The 16,286-nt window shown below is 44.5% G+C and overlaps 1 protein-coding gene across 7 annotated transcripts in view; it reads left to right on the top strand.

The window, feature by feature from the left end:
- Positions 1–16,286, top strand: part of LOC124265190 (protein mono-ADP-ribosyltransferase PARP14-like) — a 215,893-nt gene that overhangs the window by 71,530 nt on the left and 128,077 nt on the right. For all 7 annotated transcript variants that reach the window (XM_046699981.1, XM_046699986.1, XM_046699984.1 and 4 more), the window contains one exon: positions 2,728–2,933. In XM_046699981.1, coding sequence (XP_046555937.1) covers positions 2,728–2,933 — 206 coding nt within the window. The remainder of the gene's footprint in view (positions 1–2,727; positions 2,934–16,286) is intronic.

Below are 16,286 nucleotides of genomic sequence, written 5' to 3'. Positions count from 1 at the left end.
GAACGTACTAGCAGATGCTCTCTCAAGACCACTACACCTGTCACCGACAGAATGGATGCTCCATCCTGTGGTGTTTTGGAATATAAGGGAAATAACATTCCCTTCCAGAGACCTGTTTGCCACGAGGTTCAACAAACAACTGCCGACGTTTGTCTCACCAGCTCCAGATCCTCAAGCCTGGGCAACAGATGCGCTAACCATGTCGTGGGAAGGAATAAATGGCTACGCTTTTCCACCCCCGATACTACTACCAAAAGTACTGATCAAGATCAAACAGACGCAGACGCTGCAACTGACTTTGGTCGCGTCTTACTGGCCAGCGAGAACATGGTTTCCAGATCTACTAGAAAACCTAGGAAGCCCAGTAATCAAGCTTCCAGAGTGGCCGAACCTACTGATACATCCGCACACCAAACAAGTCCACGGGAACCCAGCAGTGTTCCAGCTACACGTGTGGACCGTATCAAAACATGTTTGAAGAAAAGAGGATACTCCGCCAGAGCAGCCAAAGCAGTAACACTAGCGTTACGCAGATCGACTCGCAATCTTTACGATGATAAATGGCTGAAGTTTGAAACTTACACAAGGGATTCACAGCAGTGAAAGCCACGCATCCTCAAGTGGCGGAATATCTATGTCATCTGAGACAGACTAGACATCTAAAATGTTCGACCCTATCGACTTACCTGGCCGCTATCAGTACAGTGATCACTATGAAAATAGGCATCAAGTTGACGAAAGTTCCAGAATTACTTGCTCTACTGAGATCTTTTAAGCCTGGGACTTGAATGTAATTCTGGGTCATCTTACCAGTGATGTCTATGAACCACTAAACAAGATCATGATCGAGCTGCTGACACAGAAAACCCTATTCCTGTTAGCGTTGGCCACTGCAGCTCGCATATCTGAAATACATGTGCTGGACTATGGTCGAAAGACGTTCGACAAAGGGCAAAATAATACAGTTCATCTAAGACTTAGATGGGACTTTATTGCCAAGAAGCAACTACTAGTACCTGGTCAACCAGATAGACAATTCCATGTACCAGCTCTATCTACAGTCCTCGGCCCACAAGATAAAGAGGACTTATCCTTGTGCCCAGTCAGAGCCTTGAAGATATATCTTCAAAGGACTAAGACGAGGAGAAGGAAATTCAAGCGCCTATTCATCCCATTGTCAACTGAGATGTCAGCTGAAGTCTCAAGAACGACCATATCGTTCTGGATGAGAACCGTGATATTGAGAGCCTACAAAGCAGCAGGACATGAAGTGAGAGCACTGGCGTCAACTCTAGCTCCACATGGAAATTGCTCTATACCGACAATAATGGAGGGCTGCTTCTGGAAGTCGGGTACAGTGTTTGCTAACCACTACCTCCGAGACATAGCCACTGAAGATGTCTCAGGCATTCACCAATTTGGGCCTCTCGTTGTAGCACAGCAACTAACGGTTCCTTAAAGGCGCTGAGTTGAAATCTCACCCTTTATCACGTTGACTTGTAGATGACTTTTACTAAGAAAAAGTATTAGTTTGAAAGTCCATGCGCATAATCTAAGACAGACTAGCATGAGTGATTAAGATCCTGTGCGGGTAATAACCTTACCTGCACATAAAGGGGTTGCAACTCATTTATGATAATGACCTTATCATAATCCATGGGTTGTTATAGATATCTAGTATAGGAATACTAGTTTATCTAAAAATGCACGTGAATCTATACGATTCAACTTGTCTGAAGATTGTTGTAAGACAAGGAGTAGTCCCCCCGAGTTACTACGCAAGTTGGAAGAATAGGACCACGGAAATGCCGTTTGCAGTTCCCATGGGGGGGATACAGGACATATCTAAGGACAGCTGTTGAATCCAGTGGCTTGACCCACCACCATGTTTCCGACGGATTCTATATGCAAAAGATCATGAGTCAGGATAAGAAAAAATATGTAATTTTTCAAGTAAAATTTATATTTTTATACTTATCCTGACTCATGACAAACAAGCCCTCCCAACCTCCCTGCAGAAGACACTTTGATCTCACAGCAGGTCCACGTGCATGGGCGAAATTATATCGAGAGAATGACAAGTCTGGGCATGTCACATGGTACGTTTGCGCGGGAAAGAGGATGGGAGGTAACTTGTGGGTGAGTATTGTACGCCCACTTCGGGAACTTCAAGGGTTTCAAGTGTTCCACTACCATTCTGAAGGGAAAGGGAGATAAGCAAAAGATCATGAGTCAGGATAAGTATAAAAATATCAATTTTACTTGAAAAATTACATTTTTGAATTCTAAATCAAACATGCACAAACCTTTTGCTATTCAGGATTTTCATTTTTTCATTTCCATGGAAACATAAAGGACTTTGACTCTTAAGAATAGAGTCTTTTCATTGGGCGAGAGATTTCTTATGAAACTTCGCAAGCTCCTAGGGTGATCCAGGGATGGCTGATGTGTGAGGTTATGTTCTAATCAAGGTGATTGGGTAGCCAAGTGCCTGAAGCTTTAGCTCTTCATTTCAAAGACAGAGGTTAAGTACCCCACATGGGTAAATGTTTGAAGCCCATTTCTTGTATCCCCGCGCTGTGATATTGCTGAAATATTGATTAAAGCAGTGTAAAGCCCAACATACGCACTCACTCACTCTGATCATAAATACATGATTGTCTCATCACAAATGTATGATCAAGTTGTTGTAGCTGGCAATGTTGGTATTTCACCATTGTTTTACAGACTATGTTTGGGGAGGATCTACTGGCAAAACTGAACGTGTGGCACAGCCAACAGAACAACCACTGAATGATATCACCCTCTACTTCTTCTCGGATAGCATGGAACATATTGACCAAGCAAAATCCATGTTGGAAGATGAGTACCACAATAGTACATTGACAAGGCCCGTATTTGATGAAGCACTCAAGACTTTGACTACACAACAGGTGAGTTAGTTTATAGGTGAAGATCACTGTTCTTTCCACAGTACAAATAGATACTTGTGAGTGGCAAAAGTCCTGACAAATTATACTAGGCACATAAAGAAACTGTGCATACAAAATTTAAAATCTAAATTTATCAAACCTGTGTAGACACATAAGGATTAAAACTCAGAGATTAGTGACATGTATCCAACATGCATGCACGTGCCACGTTCCGTGACGTCAGTGGTTTCGTCCTTGAGACGTGCAATACGTTGTTGCACGTGCATTCCGGGAAAGAGAAACAGAGCAAATGAATGCCACACAATACTGTCACTTTGGAAAGCTCAACCCCTGCCCTTGCGATCGTTCAAAAAATTAAACGACTGTTGAAACTCATAGTATGCCAAGGCTCTTGTCTGCGCAACGTCATGAGGCCATTGGGATGGTCCATGGGTGAATGTCTCAACGACAAGTGCCTGTATATTTCACTGCCACCGGAACACCATTTCTGCACTGGTGAGACGCTACCAGAACACAAATTACGTCATCGATCGGGATGTTCTGGACGTCCACGTGTAACAACGCTAGGACATATGGATAAGGGTGACCCATCTTCGCCGCAGGTTTTAGACTGCAGTGATGACTGCCAGAACCAGAACCATCCCAGGACTTCGCTGTATCCACCCCAACACAGTTCGACAACGTTTACGTCATCACGGGATCAGACTACGACGTCCCTCCATACGGCCCATCCTGACACAACGTCATTGACAAGCTCGCCGAATGTTGTGCCGAAATCATGTCTGCAGACCCTTGTTTTGGTGGAGAAATGTTGTTTTTACAGATGAGTCCACGTTTCACATTTCCCATAGTGATGGACATCAATGTGCCTATAGACGCATGGGAGAACATTATGCACAGGCCTGTGTCTTGGAGAGGAATCGCTTTGGTGGTGGTTCCGTGATGATTTGGGGTGGAATAACAGCACACTAAAGAACTCCTTTGGTGATTGTTCAGGGCAACTTAACTGGTGTGGGCTACAGGGATCAGATTCTTCGACCTGTGGCAATTCTTTTTCTGCAACATCATGGCCCTAGGTTAACATTCCAACAGGATAATGCCCGCCCTCATACGGCAAGGGTTGCTATGGATTTCTTGCAACACCACAACGTTGACTTACTGCCTTGGCCTGCAAATTCACCGGATCTCTCCCTGATAGAGCATGTTTGGGACGAGATGGATCGACGTCTACGCCGTCTTCCTCATCCGCCAGATAACGTCCTTGACCTTGCAACAGAACTTGAGAGAATCTGTCGTGACATCCCACAAGCCTTCCTTGCACGTTTGATAGTCTCTATGCATCGTCAATGCACTGCTGTTCTCAATGCCGATGGACATACCTGTTATTGAGCTTGTGACATGGTCGTTTGACCCCTGTCCCACTTGTTGACTCGTGACGTCATTGTGATTGACTTTTCAATTGAAATTCTCCCGACTTGTGATGGTCTCATGATCCCTCCATTAAAGTTTATATGTACCTTTGACATTGTTATCGTACTTATCAACTGGGATAATATTTTGACAATGCACAGTTTCTTTATGTGGCTAGTATAATAATGAACATAGCTGTTCACATCCCACAGAGAAGAATGGAATGTGATTATCCTCACAACAACGAAGTTTTCGGGCATATAGAAACAGTGCATCTGTCCGTGCGTCCATCACACTTTGTCCAAAGCATATCTGCTAAACTATTTGTTATAGTTTAACCAAACTTAGTACACATGTCAAGCATCATCCATAGATGTGCCTTTTGGGGGTTAGAACCAGATATGAATTGTATTTTTTGCTTTGCTGTTTCCATGGAAACATGACTTAGGCTGTGACTATGAGGATGTCATCTTGTCCGGAGCAGATCTTCCAAACTACACATGCTAGCTTCATCAAACTTGGTACACATATTAAGCATGATCCATAGATGTGCATTTTGATGGTTAGACCCAGATACAAATTTTATGTTTTGTGGTTTCCGTGGAAACATGACTTGTTCTGTGACTATGAGGATGTCATCTTGTTGCATTTCCATGGCAACTAGTTAGGCTTCAACTGAATTTGGTGGTAGTGCTCCTTTCTGGAGCAGATCGTAAAAAACTTTCAAAACTGTCCTTCCACTTTGCTATATACACTCCAAAACATTTGATATAATCATAACTGGTAGACATACATGTATTCATAAAGAGTATAAATTTCCTTATCCTGACTCATGCTTAATTGCTTGTCTCCTTCTTCTTGCGAATGATAGTGGAACACTTGAATCCCCTTATGAAGCTCCCTTAAAAAAGCGGACATAAAATCACTCACCCAGTGTTATCTCCCTTTAGATGTTTTGGCGGGAAAGTCCGTCACATGACCCAACATGCTCTTCACTCTCTCCTTCTTCGCCCTTGAGGACGGTTGTGAGAGTGCCTGGGTCCCCTATACAGCGTTATATCCTTTTATATTTAGACCTTTACTACTAAATTAGCTGTATACGGCATTTAGGATGATATACCAGCAATATGTTTTGAAATTTTTGTCTAAATTATCTGTTTATTCACCTTATTGACATGATTTTTCATCTTGTTTACAATTGATGAAAACTTCCATTCGTTGCAGGTACTAGTTATTATGTCCTAATTGTACTTCTCTATGTTCTTCCAGCTTTCGCTGTCAACTTTGTCAGCTTTTATCTGAATTTGAATTTAATAATTATTTATATTCCATTCTTAGACGTGCCAAGGACAGGTCTAGACAGCTTTTACAAGTCATGTTTAAACCGAGTGATTGCGCTGATATCCGTTTATTGCTGTCTGCTGACATTCACCATTCCAGTGATTTACCGGCTGCTACTACGGAGCATGTTTCTGTGGCTGATGGGTAGCTCCGGCTCCAGGAAGAGGTCGTCAACATCATCTATAACCTTGTCACAGTCTAAGAAGACTAGGGCATCGTCCTTCAGAAGAAGAAGTCGTCTGCAGATAAGATTCTGTCGAAGTCTTCCCATGGGGCAGCGCACAAGACGAGGTCTTTCGCTGCAGAAATCATCCCTTCAGACGAAGTAGACGTATATGAGGAGCCACCCATCCTCATTCCTGAAGTAGCAGTGAAGAAGAAGACGAGGTCCTCGTCTACAGTAACATCAGCAGTCATCTCAGTGCAGTCAGACGTTCTATCAACGCAAAAATCAGATAGAGATGGCGGGTCTTCACAAGTGCAGCAGTCCTTGGCAGAAGCCTCAGCACTCTCAGATGCGTCGCCCTCATTGCAGCAGCAGCAGCCGTCGTTGCAGAATTTCAACCCGGGTATCTTCATGCAGCAGTTTAACAGGAGATGTTGGACTTGATGGAACGGAGGTTTGCGCAGGAGAAAGCTGCGACGAAGGTCGCATCTACAATGAGCCTGCATGAATGACAAGCAGCCTGCAGATCGCATCCCACAGAAGATAGTAGCCTGCACGAAGGAGGAAACCTACGTGAAGGATCACACACTCGACTATGACTCGACGACACACTCGAGAACCTGCCAGCCTGGACAACGATGAATCTGCAATAGATATTCCAGAGGAGCCTTCGCACATACCATTGAAGAGAATCTACACCTTCACGAAGGCACAGAGATACCAGTCACCTGCGTGCAGGTCTCCATGCAGGTCTCCAAACAGGTCTGCACGCAGATCTCCACGCAGGAAAGAGACAGAATGGCAACCATCTCCAGAACAAGAAGCCTCTAGATCTGAAGATGATGGCAGAATCATATTCTCCGATACAGAGATCAAATCTTGGATGGCAAATGGATTGGAACTTGCATCACCTTCTAAAGAGGATAATGAAGCATTCATGTATATGATGTCAAACGAGGACTTTGATACACTTACCCTTCCACCCATCGATCCTGTCTCGGATGTACCGGAGAACCTCAGCACAGCCTTCAGGAAGGCAACGAAAAGTTCCAGAGTCAAAGCAATGCCAAGAAGTTCTCACTTCACCACATGGAACCCTTCATGAAGGCCCCAGAGATAGATGAAAACTACAAGATCATCAACAACTCCCAATCTAGGACTTATAAAGTACAGAATAAAAAGTTGGCACAACTAGACCCAACTACCAGACGTACCTTCTTTGGTCTAGCTAGGTCAAGAGTCATCAATGAAACCCTCATGGCGAAGTTCAGGAACTCAACCTCTGAAGAAGATAGAATGATCTACTCGGCATTACTAACCCAGAAGTTTATGAGGATACAGAGAGCCAGGGAAAAGAAATACGGCAGCTCCAGAGGAGGCAAGGATTCTTTTCATCGCCCAACCGGAGCTCCCAGAGGTAACCCGGGAAAAGGCAGGGCATCCAGAGGTGCCAGGAACTTTAGACGCTGAAGGACGGGTTCAGAACGACTGGAGTTTTCCAACTTCAACGCCTTATAATAAACGCCTTACTACACTGGTCCAGCATACTAAGGAACGCACAACTGATGATCCATACGGACAACTCCACAGTGGCGTTCTACATCAACAAACAAGGATCAACAAGGTCAAGGAATCTTCTAGACCTCAGCTTTCATCTGTTCAGCATAACAGACAACCTGAACGTCGACTTAAAAGCTTGTCACCTTCCCGGAGCCAAGAATGTGATAGCAGACGCCCTATCTCATTACATTCAGAAGCATTCAGATGCATCATGCAGAGGACAGGATCTCCACTGATAGACCTGTTTGCTACAAGGTTCAACAAACAACTACCAACATTCGTCTCTCTGGTTCCGGATCCACAAGCATGGGCAACAGATGCTCTAAGCATCTCCTGGGAAGGACTAAACGCTTATGCGTTTCCACCTCCAGCTCTAATACCGCAGGTGTTGCAGAAAATCAAGCAGAGGAAGAAGCTGCAACTGATTTTGGTCGCGCCCTACTGGCCAGCGAGGGTGTGGTTTCCCATCCTCATACAAGAACTCAGAAATCCAACCTTGCAACTCCCAGAGTGGCCGAACCTACTAATTCATCCGCACACCAAGCAAGTACACGGCAATCCAACAGCATTCCAACTACACGCATGGAACTTATCAAAACTTGTTTGAAGAAAAGAGGATATTCCGCCAGAGCAGTGAACGCAGTCTCACTAGCTCTAAGTAGATCAACCCGCAGCTTGTATGACGACAAGTGGCAGAGTTTTGAGAAATATGCAGTGAGGAAGGGCTTCACAGCGATGAAAGCAACACATCCTCAAGTGGCGGAATACCTTTGTCATCTAAGACAAACGAGGCGGTTAACAGGTTCAACACTCACTACATACCTAGCGGCCCTCAGCACGGTTATCACCATGAAAACAGGTGTTAAGCTGACCAAAGTACCAGAGATACTGGCTCTACTACGCTCCTTTAAGTTGGAATACTAACAAAAGAAATTTAAAGCGCTTGCTTGGGATCTCAACGTAGTGTTGCAGCATCTCTCCAGAGACGCTTACGAACCATTAGGAAGGACATCCTATGAGTTTCTAACACATAAAACTCTGTTCCTGGTCGCCTTGGCAACAGTAGCTCAGATGTCAGAAATACATGCTCTGGACTTTGAACGAATACGATTTGATGCACATCGCAACATCATACATCTGGGATTGAGATGGGACTTCATAGCAAAGAACCAACTGCCCGGTCAACCAGACAGACAATTCCACATCCCAGCACTCTCGGCAGTCCTTGGGCCACAGGATACTCAGGATCTATCCTCATGCCCAGTCAGAGCATTGAAAGGCTAGCTACAAAGGTCTAAGACGAGGACACGCCTACAGAGATCTCACGTACGACAATATCGATATGGATGAGAGCCATCATCCTAAGGGCCTACAAAGCAGCAAGACTTGAACCTCCACGAGCCTCCAATCCTCATGAAGTCAGAGTGCTGGCATCCACACTCGCTCTACATGGAAACTGCTCCATCTCAACAATAATGGAGGGCTGCTATCGGGAGTCAGAGACGGTGTTTGCCAACCACTACCTCAGAGACATTGCTACCGAGGACTTCTCCGGCATTCACCAGTTTGGGCCTCTTGTTAAAGCACAACAATTGACAGTTCCTCAAAGGCGCTGAGATGAATCTCACCCTTTTATCACATGACTTGTAAAAGCCAACGTTCGGAAGAGCTAGAGGTTAGGGTCCGTGTGTACGTCTAGGACAGGCCAGCATGAGTGACAGACCCTATACTTGTAAGGACTTACTCGTATATGAAGAGGGTTCGCTTCTCCAATTGATGCAAGCATCAAGACGTAATTTTTCCTTATCCTGACTCATGCTCTTTTGCTTGTCTTCTTCTTCTTGCGAACATAGTGGAACACTTGTATCTCCCTAATTGAAGCTCCCTTTAATGTAAAATCACTAATTAGTACTCACCAAGAGTTGCTCCCCTTTCCGATTGGCGGGAAAGACGGCGCCACCTCTTCCCACATGCTTCACTCTCTCCTTCTTCGCCCAGTGAGCAAGATGTGAGAGCGCCTGTGTCTCCCTACGGCACTATATCCTTTGATTATTTTTATTTAATTACCTCTACAAATCCCTTATAGAGGTTTACCTAGTATCCTTCAACAATATGTTTTGATAATTATTCGTATTTACTGCTGTTTATTCACGGGACGCCGTGATTGTTCAGTAGTTTACGTTGATGAAAATCTTTACTGTTTGCAGGTTACGTTTTTCTGCTGCTGATCCGCATTTAATATGCCCTAGCTGTACTGTATCATGTTCATTTATTTCACGTTGCAGTTGCTGTAATAATTTATCTAATTCTGCTTTTAACAAATATTTACTTTGCGTTTTGAGACGCGCAGCAGATAGGTCACAAAAGCTATATCCAGGCATGGATATACGGCTGAATCCCTCTTAAGTCAACTGCTGTCGGATGATCCCCTCCCGTCTGGTGTTCAGCTGGAGTTCTCTTGGAGGAGAGGCGTGGGATGCAGTCCGCTGTCTCCAAGAAGCGATCTGCATCACCAGACATCCCGTTGTTGCAGTCTAGACTAAGAGGGCATCTACATTTCAGCGCAGAATCCGCACCCCCAGGGCAGCGTCTACCACCTAGGGGAAGCCAGCGCAGACCGCACGAACTTTCTCAGCCGAGATTGTTCCCGTCGTAGAACAGGGCCTGTATGATGAGCAGCCGCTCATCATTCCCGAGACGACCGGTATCAGCTACATTGATGTCAGCGCAGATCCACAATCAGCCCGATGTATCAACGCTGATGACTGATGATCTTCCCATGGGTCCCGTCACCACCAACGCAGATAGGGCAGCGTCTACAACTTCGCAGACGATGTATAGACACCATCCTCTACCCAGAGAAGGCTACCCACCCCTTAGATGACAACAACTCTACGGGGACGTCTGCGCAGACTACAAGAACTTTCTCTGCCGAGATTGTTCCGTTGACGGTACAGGGACTCTCCGATGATCAACCGATCATCTTCCCAGAGGTTCATCACAAGTAACGACCAGTCACCTTTGGTGACTTCAGCGCAGATCTCCACGGTACCTGAGGTATCTACGATGACAACAGATGAGCGGCCTGTGGACCACATCGCTATCAACGCAGAAAAGGCAGCGCTACTACCACCGCAGACCTTCAAACCAGGGGACGTTATGCAGAAGATGATCAACGTTACGGCCTGGAGAAGAAGTCACAGCCCTCAACGAGGTCCCGAGCCTTCGCGAAGGTTCCAACGCAGACGTCGTCTCTGAGGGACCCTTCATCAACGTGACATCTGGCAGCAGATCTACACTACAGACCAGCCTTCGCGAAGGTCGACTCAACCATCCCCTGCGGCGGACACGGATGATCAGCATTTGTGAAGGAGGAATCGCCATCCATGGATACAGAATCGGAACACCAGCGGTCGCGAAGGCGTTCGCGAAGAAGAAAGAATCAGACGACTAGGGTTGGCGAAGGCGTTCGCGAAGGACCAGTCGCCATCCCCCAGATGCGGAATCAGCGTTTGCGAAGGAGAATTCTTCCATCCCCGGATACAGAATCAGACGACCAGCGTTCGCGAAGGTGTTCGCGAAGGACCAGTCGCCACTCCCCGAGTACGGACTCAGATGAGCCTTCGCGAACGCCTTCGCGAAGGACGTCAGCTACAGTTTACAAGACATCTTCGTCCTATAGATCGTCGAGGGATTCACTAGGACCTTCGCGAAGCTACAGGTCACCCTACAAGCACAGTTCATCGGGCTATTCACCATGTCGATCTCCTCGCTGATTTACACACAGGTCTCCAGCGAAGCAGAGACATCGCAGTACTTGTCTATCAACTGTATGCCACATGCCATCTACAAGCCTGCGCGAAGGCATTCGCACAGGCCATCTACAACGCAGAAATGCCGCAGTATTTACATTATCAACAGAACGCTACATGTCATCACCGAGCCTGCGCGAAGGCATTCGCACAGACATCCACAAGGCAGAGACGTCGCAGTACTTAACTTCTTAACAGAACGCTACTTATAGTCTACAAGTTACGCGAAGGACAGCGCTATCTTCAGAGACTGTCAACAGATGAAGAGCCTAATAAAGGATCTTCATGCCGACTACCTACATCAAGGGCATCAACGACGCTTCGCAGATCATCACGGGAATCACCTTTTCTGTATATATTGCCAGGTAGGCAATTCCGGACTACGAAACGATTATCGATTCGAGGCCTTATAGAGATCTTCACCTTCGGAGAGATCTGCAGACATTTTCAATGGCGGAATTGAACAGCAGCCTTGCTACAGCGAGAAAAATACATACTCGTCAAAGATTCCCTGAGAAAAAATTTACAAGTTCAGCATTAATTCTACAATTACGACGTTTCATTGATGTATGCAGTCTACAAGCTGACAACGTAAAAGCTTAATTGAGCCTATATATAAGGACGACGGCATTATCTTCAAGACTGAAGTTACAGTCACAGCAACCGGGAAAATAACCTACCCAGCATCGATATTACGCGGCGAAATATTCGCGCGTTTACCATTTAACCCTCGACACACGTGGTCGCTCGTGTAACTTCGGAAAGTTACGGACAAGACCGACGACTGATCAAATATCAACGACGGCACTAGATTCTACAAGGATCTTTTTCCTGCTACAACGGTGACATCACAGCGCGGCTAGCCTACAGAATCAAAATGCTTTGTTTTGATTGGACCACGAGGGACAACGCCCTGCGCAGAGGTCGGACGTTGTTCATAGTTCAAGACATGGGTTGCAAGTGACAACAACATGTCAGTGAGCAAGCAACGCCTCCATTACAGTCCAGTTAGACTGGACCTTCGTGATTTGGCTGCCTTCATGGGGTTAGAGACCTCCCCTGTCAAATTAAAGACGAGGGCACGGCAGCCAGGCGATTTTTACATAAAGTTTCAACGATGGCAGTCATAGAGTCGGCCATCGCTTCATTTCCTTACAGACACGGTAAGGGTGTCAAGATCGTAGGATATAGATACAAGTTCTTACATCTCAAGCACTACTCTCTCCGTTTTTACTACGAAGTGGCAGAATCTGTTGGGGTTTCGCACGTCAGCACAAGACATGAAATGCAAAGAGAATTATAATTACGCCCACTACTGGTCTTCATAAATGTACAACCGGACGATCTGGACAGATTATAACCCATATCAATATATGGTGAACTCCGTGCGAGGAGGGTTGCAGACGCACCTAATTAGTGGAGTCGCAGTACAAGGCGCATCTCTATGGGGACGCATCTCTCCAAGAGTGGGAGCACACCTTGACAACAATGTGTCAGCTGGGATATGCACCATAGCAGAGACGATCTGCACTTCCACAGGCTGGAAATGAAAGCAGCAATAAACGCCATACTCCACCAGATCAGCTTTTTTATAAAATGCTCATCTAACGGTATACACAGTCACCTCCACAGTGACAGTCTACATTCACAGAAGGATCAACAAAGTTGGCGAACCTTCTGGACCTCTGCTTTCAGTTGATCAGCATAACAGTCAAACTGACTGTCCATAGCAGAATACGCCACATTCCAAGAACCAAGAATGTGTTAGCAGTACACTATCGTGTCCAACGCAGCCATTCTCAACAGACTGGATGCTACATTCAGAGATCTTCAAACAGATCATATAAGAGATGGTTGAACCTTGAAGAGATCTCTTCCCCACAAGGGTCAACTGATAACACAGGGGCAACGGACATGCGAAGCATCTCCTGCCTAGGTCTAAAACACTTACGTGTTCTCCACCAGCTCTAATACCTAGGGTATTGCAGAAATCAGTCAGGTGAGAGACCCACAACTATTTGGGGCGCGCCTTTTGACCAGCGAGAATAGGAATTCTTATTCTCATACAAGACCTAGGACTGCTTCTACTGCAACTGACAGAGTGTACGAATCTACTAGTACATCCTCACACAAAATAAGTGCACAAAAACCCAGAAGCATTCCAACTTCACGTATGGACTGTATTAAAGCGTGTTTAAACAAAAGAGGTTACTCAGCCAGAGCGGCGAAAGCAGTCACTCTTACTTTACGCAATGCTACACGCAACTTGTATCATGACAAGTGACACAATTTTGAGATATACGCTGCTAAAAAGGGATTTACAGCTAGAAATGCTACACATCCTCAAGTGGCAGACTACCTTTGTCACCTACGACAAACTAAACGTCTAAAAGGCTCGACACTGTCAACATATCTCGCAGCACTAAGTTCAGTGATAACTATGAGGACGGGTGCCAAGCTAACGAAAACATCAGAGTTACTGGATTTGCTTCGTTCATTCCGATTGGAGGATCAGAAACAGAAGTTTCGTGCTCCAGCATGGGATCTAAATATAGTGTTCCAACACCTCACAAGTGAGGCTTATGAACCACTGGAATCAACATCGTTCGAATTTCTGACGCAGAAAACACTGTTCCTGCTATCCCTAGCAACGGCAGCCAGGATGTCAGAAATCCACGCTCTAGATTACGAGAGAACCCGTTTCGATGACAATCAAAACACAGTGCATATGGGCCTGAGATGGGACTTTATCGCCAAGAATCAACTGCCAGGTCAACCAGACAGATTATTCCAGGGGCACTTTCCTCGATACTCGGACCTCATGATACGCTTGACCTATCATTATGCCCAGTGAGAGCACTCAAAGTATATCTACAATGATCCAAAACGAGTCGATGAAAACTCAAGCGGTTATTCATCCCTCTTTCGACAGCGACTCAGACCGAAGTCTCTCGTACCACGATATCAATATGGATCAGAACTGTCATACTTCGAGCCTACAAAGCTGCAGGACTCGACCCTCCAAGAGCATCTAATCCCCATGAAATTAGAGCACTGGCTTCGACACTCGCTCTACACGGAAATTGCTCGTTGAATACCATTATGGAGGGCTGCTTTTGGAAATCCGACATGGTGTTTGCTAACCACTATCTGAGAGATATCGCCACCGAGGACGTCTCAGGTATTCACCATTTCGGTCCCTTAGTCCTCACACAGCAGTTGACAGTTCCTCGCAGACGATGAGACATAGTCTCATGAGATTATTTCTGTATATACTATATCAGTATTATCTAGCTTACAACTCTACGGAGTTTTTGCTATTTATGTATATCTTAAGCCTACATTAGTCTTAAGCCCAGTACTTGTGTTACATGTACATTTGGGTCGCTTCTCCACTTTGGAGTCGCCTTATTATTATTATTATTATTATTATCATATTATCTTAATATTGTAGTACCCCCATCTATGGCAGCTGGTACAACTTATGTATTATAGCAGCAGGAATTATCTTAATTACAGTGCCATTATGAAGTTCCCGTAGGGGGTTATTACATATAAAAATCACTAATTAAAATCCAAAGTATCTGTTCCCACCTCCGTTTCCGTAGGATTCTACAAGCAAAAGAGCATGAGTCAGGATAAGGAAAAATATGTAATTTTCTGAATAAAATTCATATTTTATACTTATCCTGACTCATGAGGTAAGCCCTCCCATCCTCCCCACATGACACTTTGGATTTCCCTGTAAATTCAAGTGTCGGGCTCGTTAAACAGGAGAGAGTAAAGCATGTGGGAAGAGGTGGCGCCGTCTTTCCCGCGCTCAATCCGAAAGGGGAGCAACTCTTGGTGAGTACAAATTAGTGATTTTACATTGAAAGGAGCTTCAATTAGGGAGATACAAGTGTTCCACTATGTTCGCAAGAAGAAGAAGACAAGCAAAAGAGCATGAGTCAGGATAAGTATAAAATATCAATTTTATTCAGAAAATTACATTGTTATACTTATCCTGACTCATGAGGTAAGCTCCTCCCAACCTCCCCTCATGGCACTCTGGATTCCCTGTAATCCAGGTGTCGGGCGTAAATTTCAGAGAGAGTGAAGAGCATGTTGGGTCATGTGACACATTTTCCCACCAAAAGAGTCTAAAGGGAGATAACACTGGGTGAGTGATTTTACGTCCGCTTTTTTTTAAGGGAGCTTCAAAAGGGAATTCAAGTGTTCCACTATCATTCGCAAGAAAAAGGAGACAAGCAATTAAGCATGAGTCAGGATAAGTATAAAATATCAATTTTAATTAAAAAAATGACATTTTGCCGTAGAGGGGGATATTGATTACTGTGTCTTCTTGTTATGATTGATGGGGCATTAGGGTGAACATAATAAATTTGTTGCTTTTCACTATTGATTGTATTTTTTATGATAGTGTGGTTGGGTTTCAAAGAAAAATCAACATCTTGTGTAAATTTTGTATGTCTTGGGGGTTACAAGTTCATGTGGATAAGACAGAGATATTAGTATTTCGTAATTGGGGCTACCTTCGTAATTATGGCGTACAACTGAAAACAGCCACATATTATAATTATCTTGGTATCATGTTTTCTACTTGGCTGTCTTGGAGTGTTTGTACTAAGACGCTTGTGGCAAAAGCCAGCAAAGCCTTATTAGTTATAAAACAATTGCAACCTGATTTTAGAAATATTCCTGTTAATGTGTTACTTAAACTGTTTGCGTGTAAAATAAAACCAATACTGCTGTACGGGGCAGAGGTGTGGGGATTTCAGGAAAGAAGTGTTGTTGATAAATTTCATAATAATTTTTGTAAATTTGTTTTAGGGGTAGGTAAACATACCTCAAGTAATGCAGCATTAGCTGAATGTGGAAGATATAATATGAATGTAGATTATCATCTTAAATGTTTTACATTTTGGTGTAAACTATTAAGATTGTCTAATGATCGTTATCCCAAACAATGTTATAATTATATACTTAGACTAAATGCTGTTGGTAGGATTACTTGGGTTTCAAAAATATGTAAGCTCTCAAATGAGTATGGATTTGGCTATG

This window comes from Haliotis rubra, unplaced genomic scaffold (assembly GCF_003918875.1).
Source record: "Haliotis rubra isolate DU_JTF1 unplaced genomic scaffold, ASM391887v1 Scf966, whole genome shotgun sequence".
NCBI lineage: Eukaryota > Metazoa > Mollusca > Gastropoda > Lepetellida > Haliotidae > Haliotis > Haliotis rubra.
The sequence above is the reverse complement of the archived record's forward strand: the minus strand, read 5'-3'. Positions and strand labels throughout refer to the sequence as shown.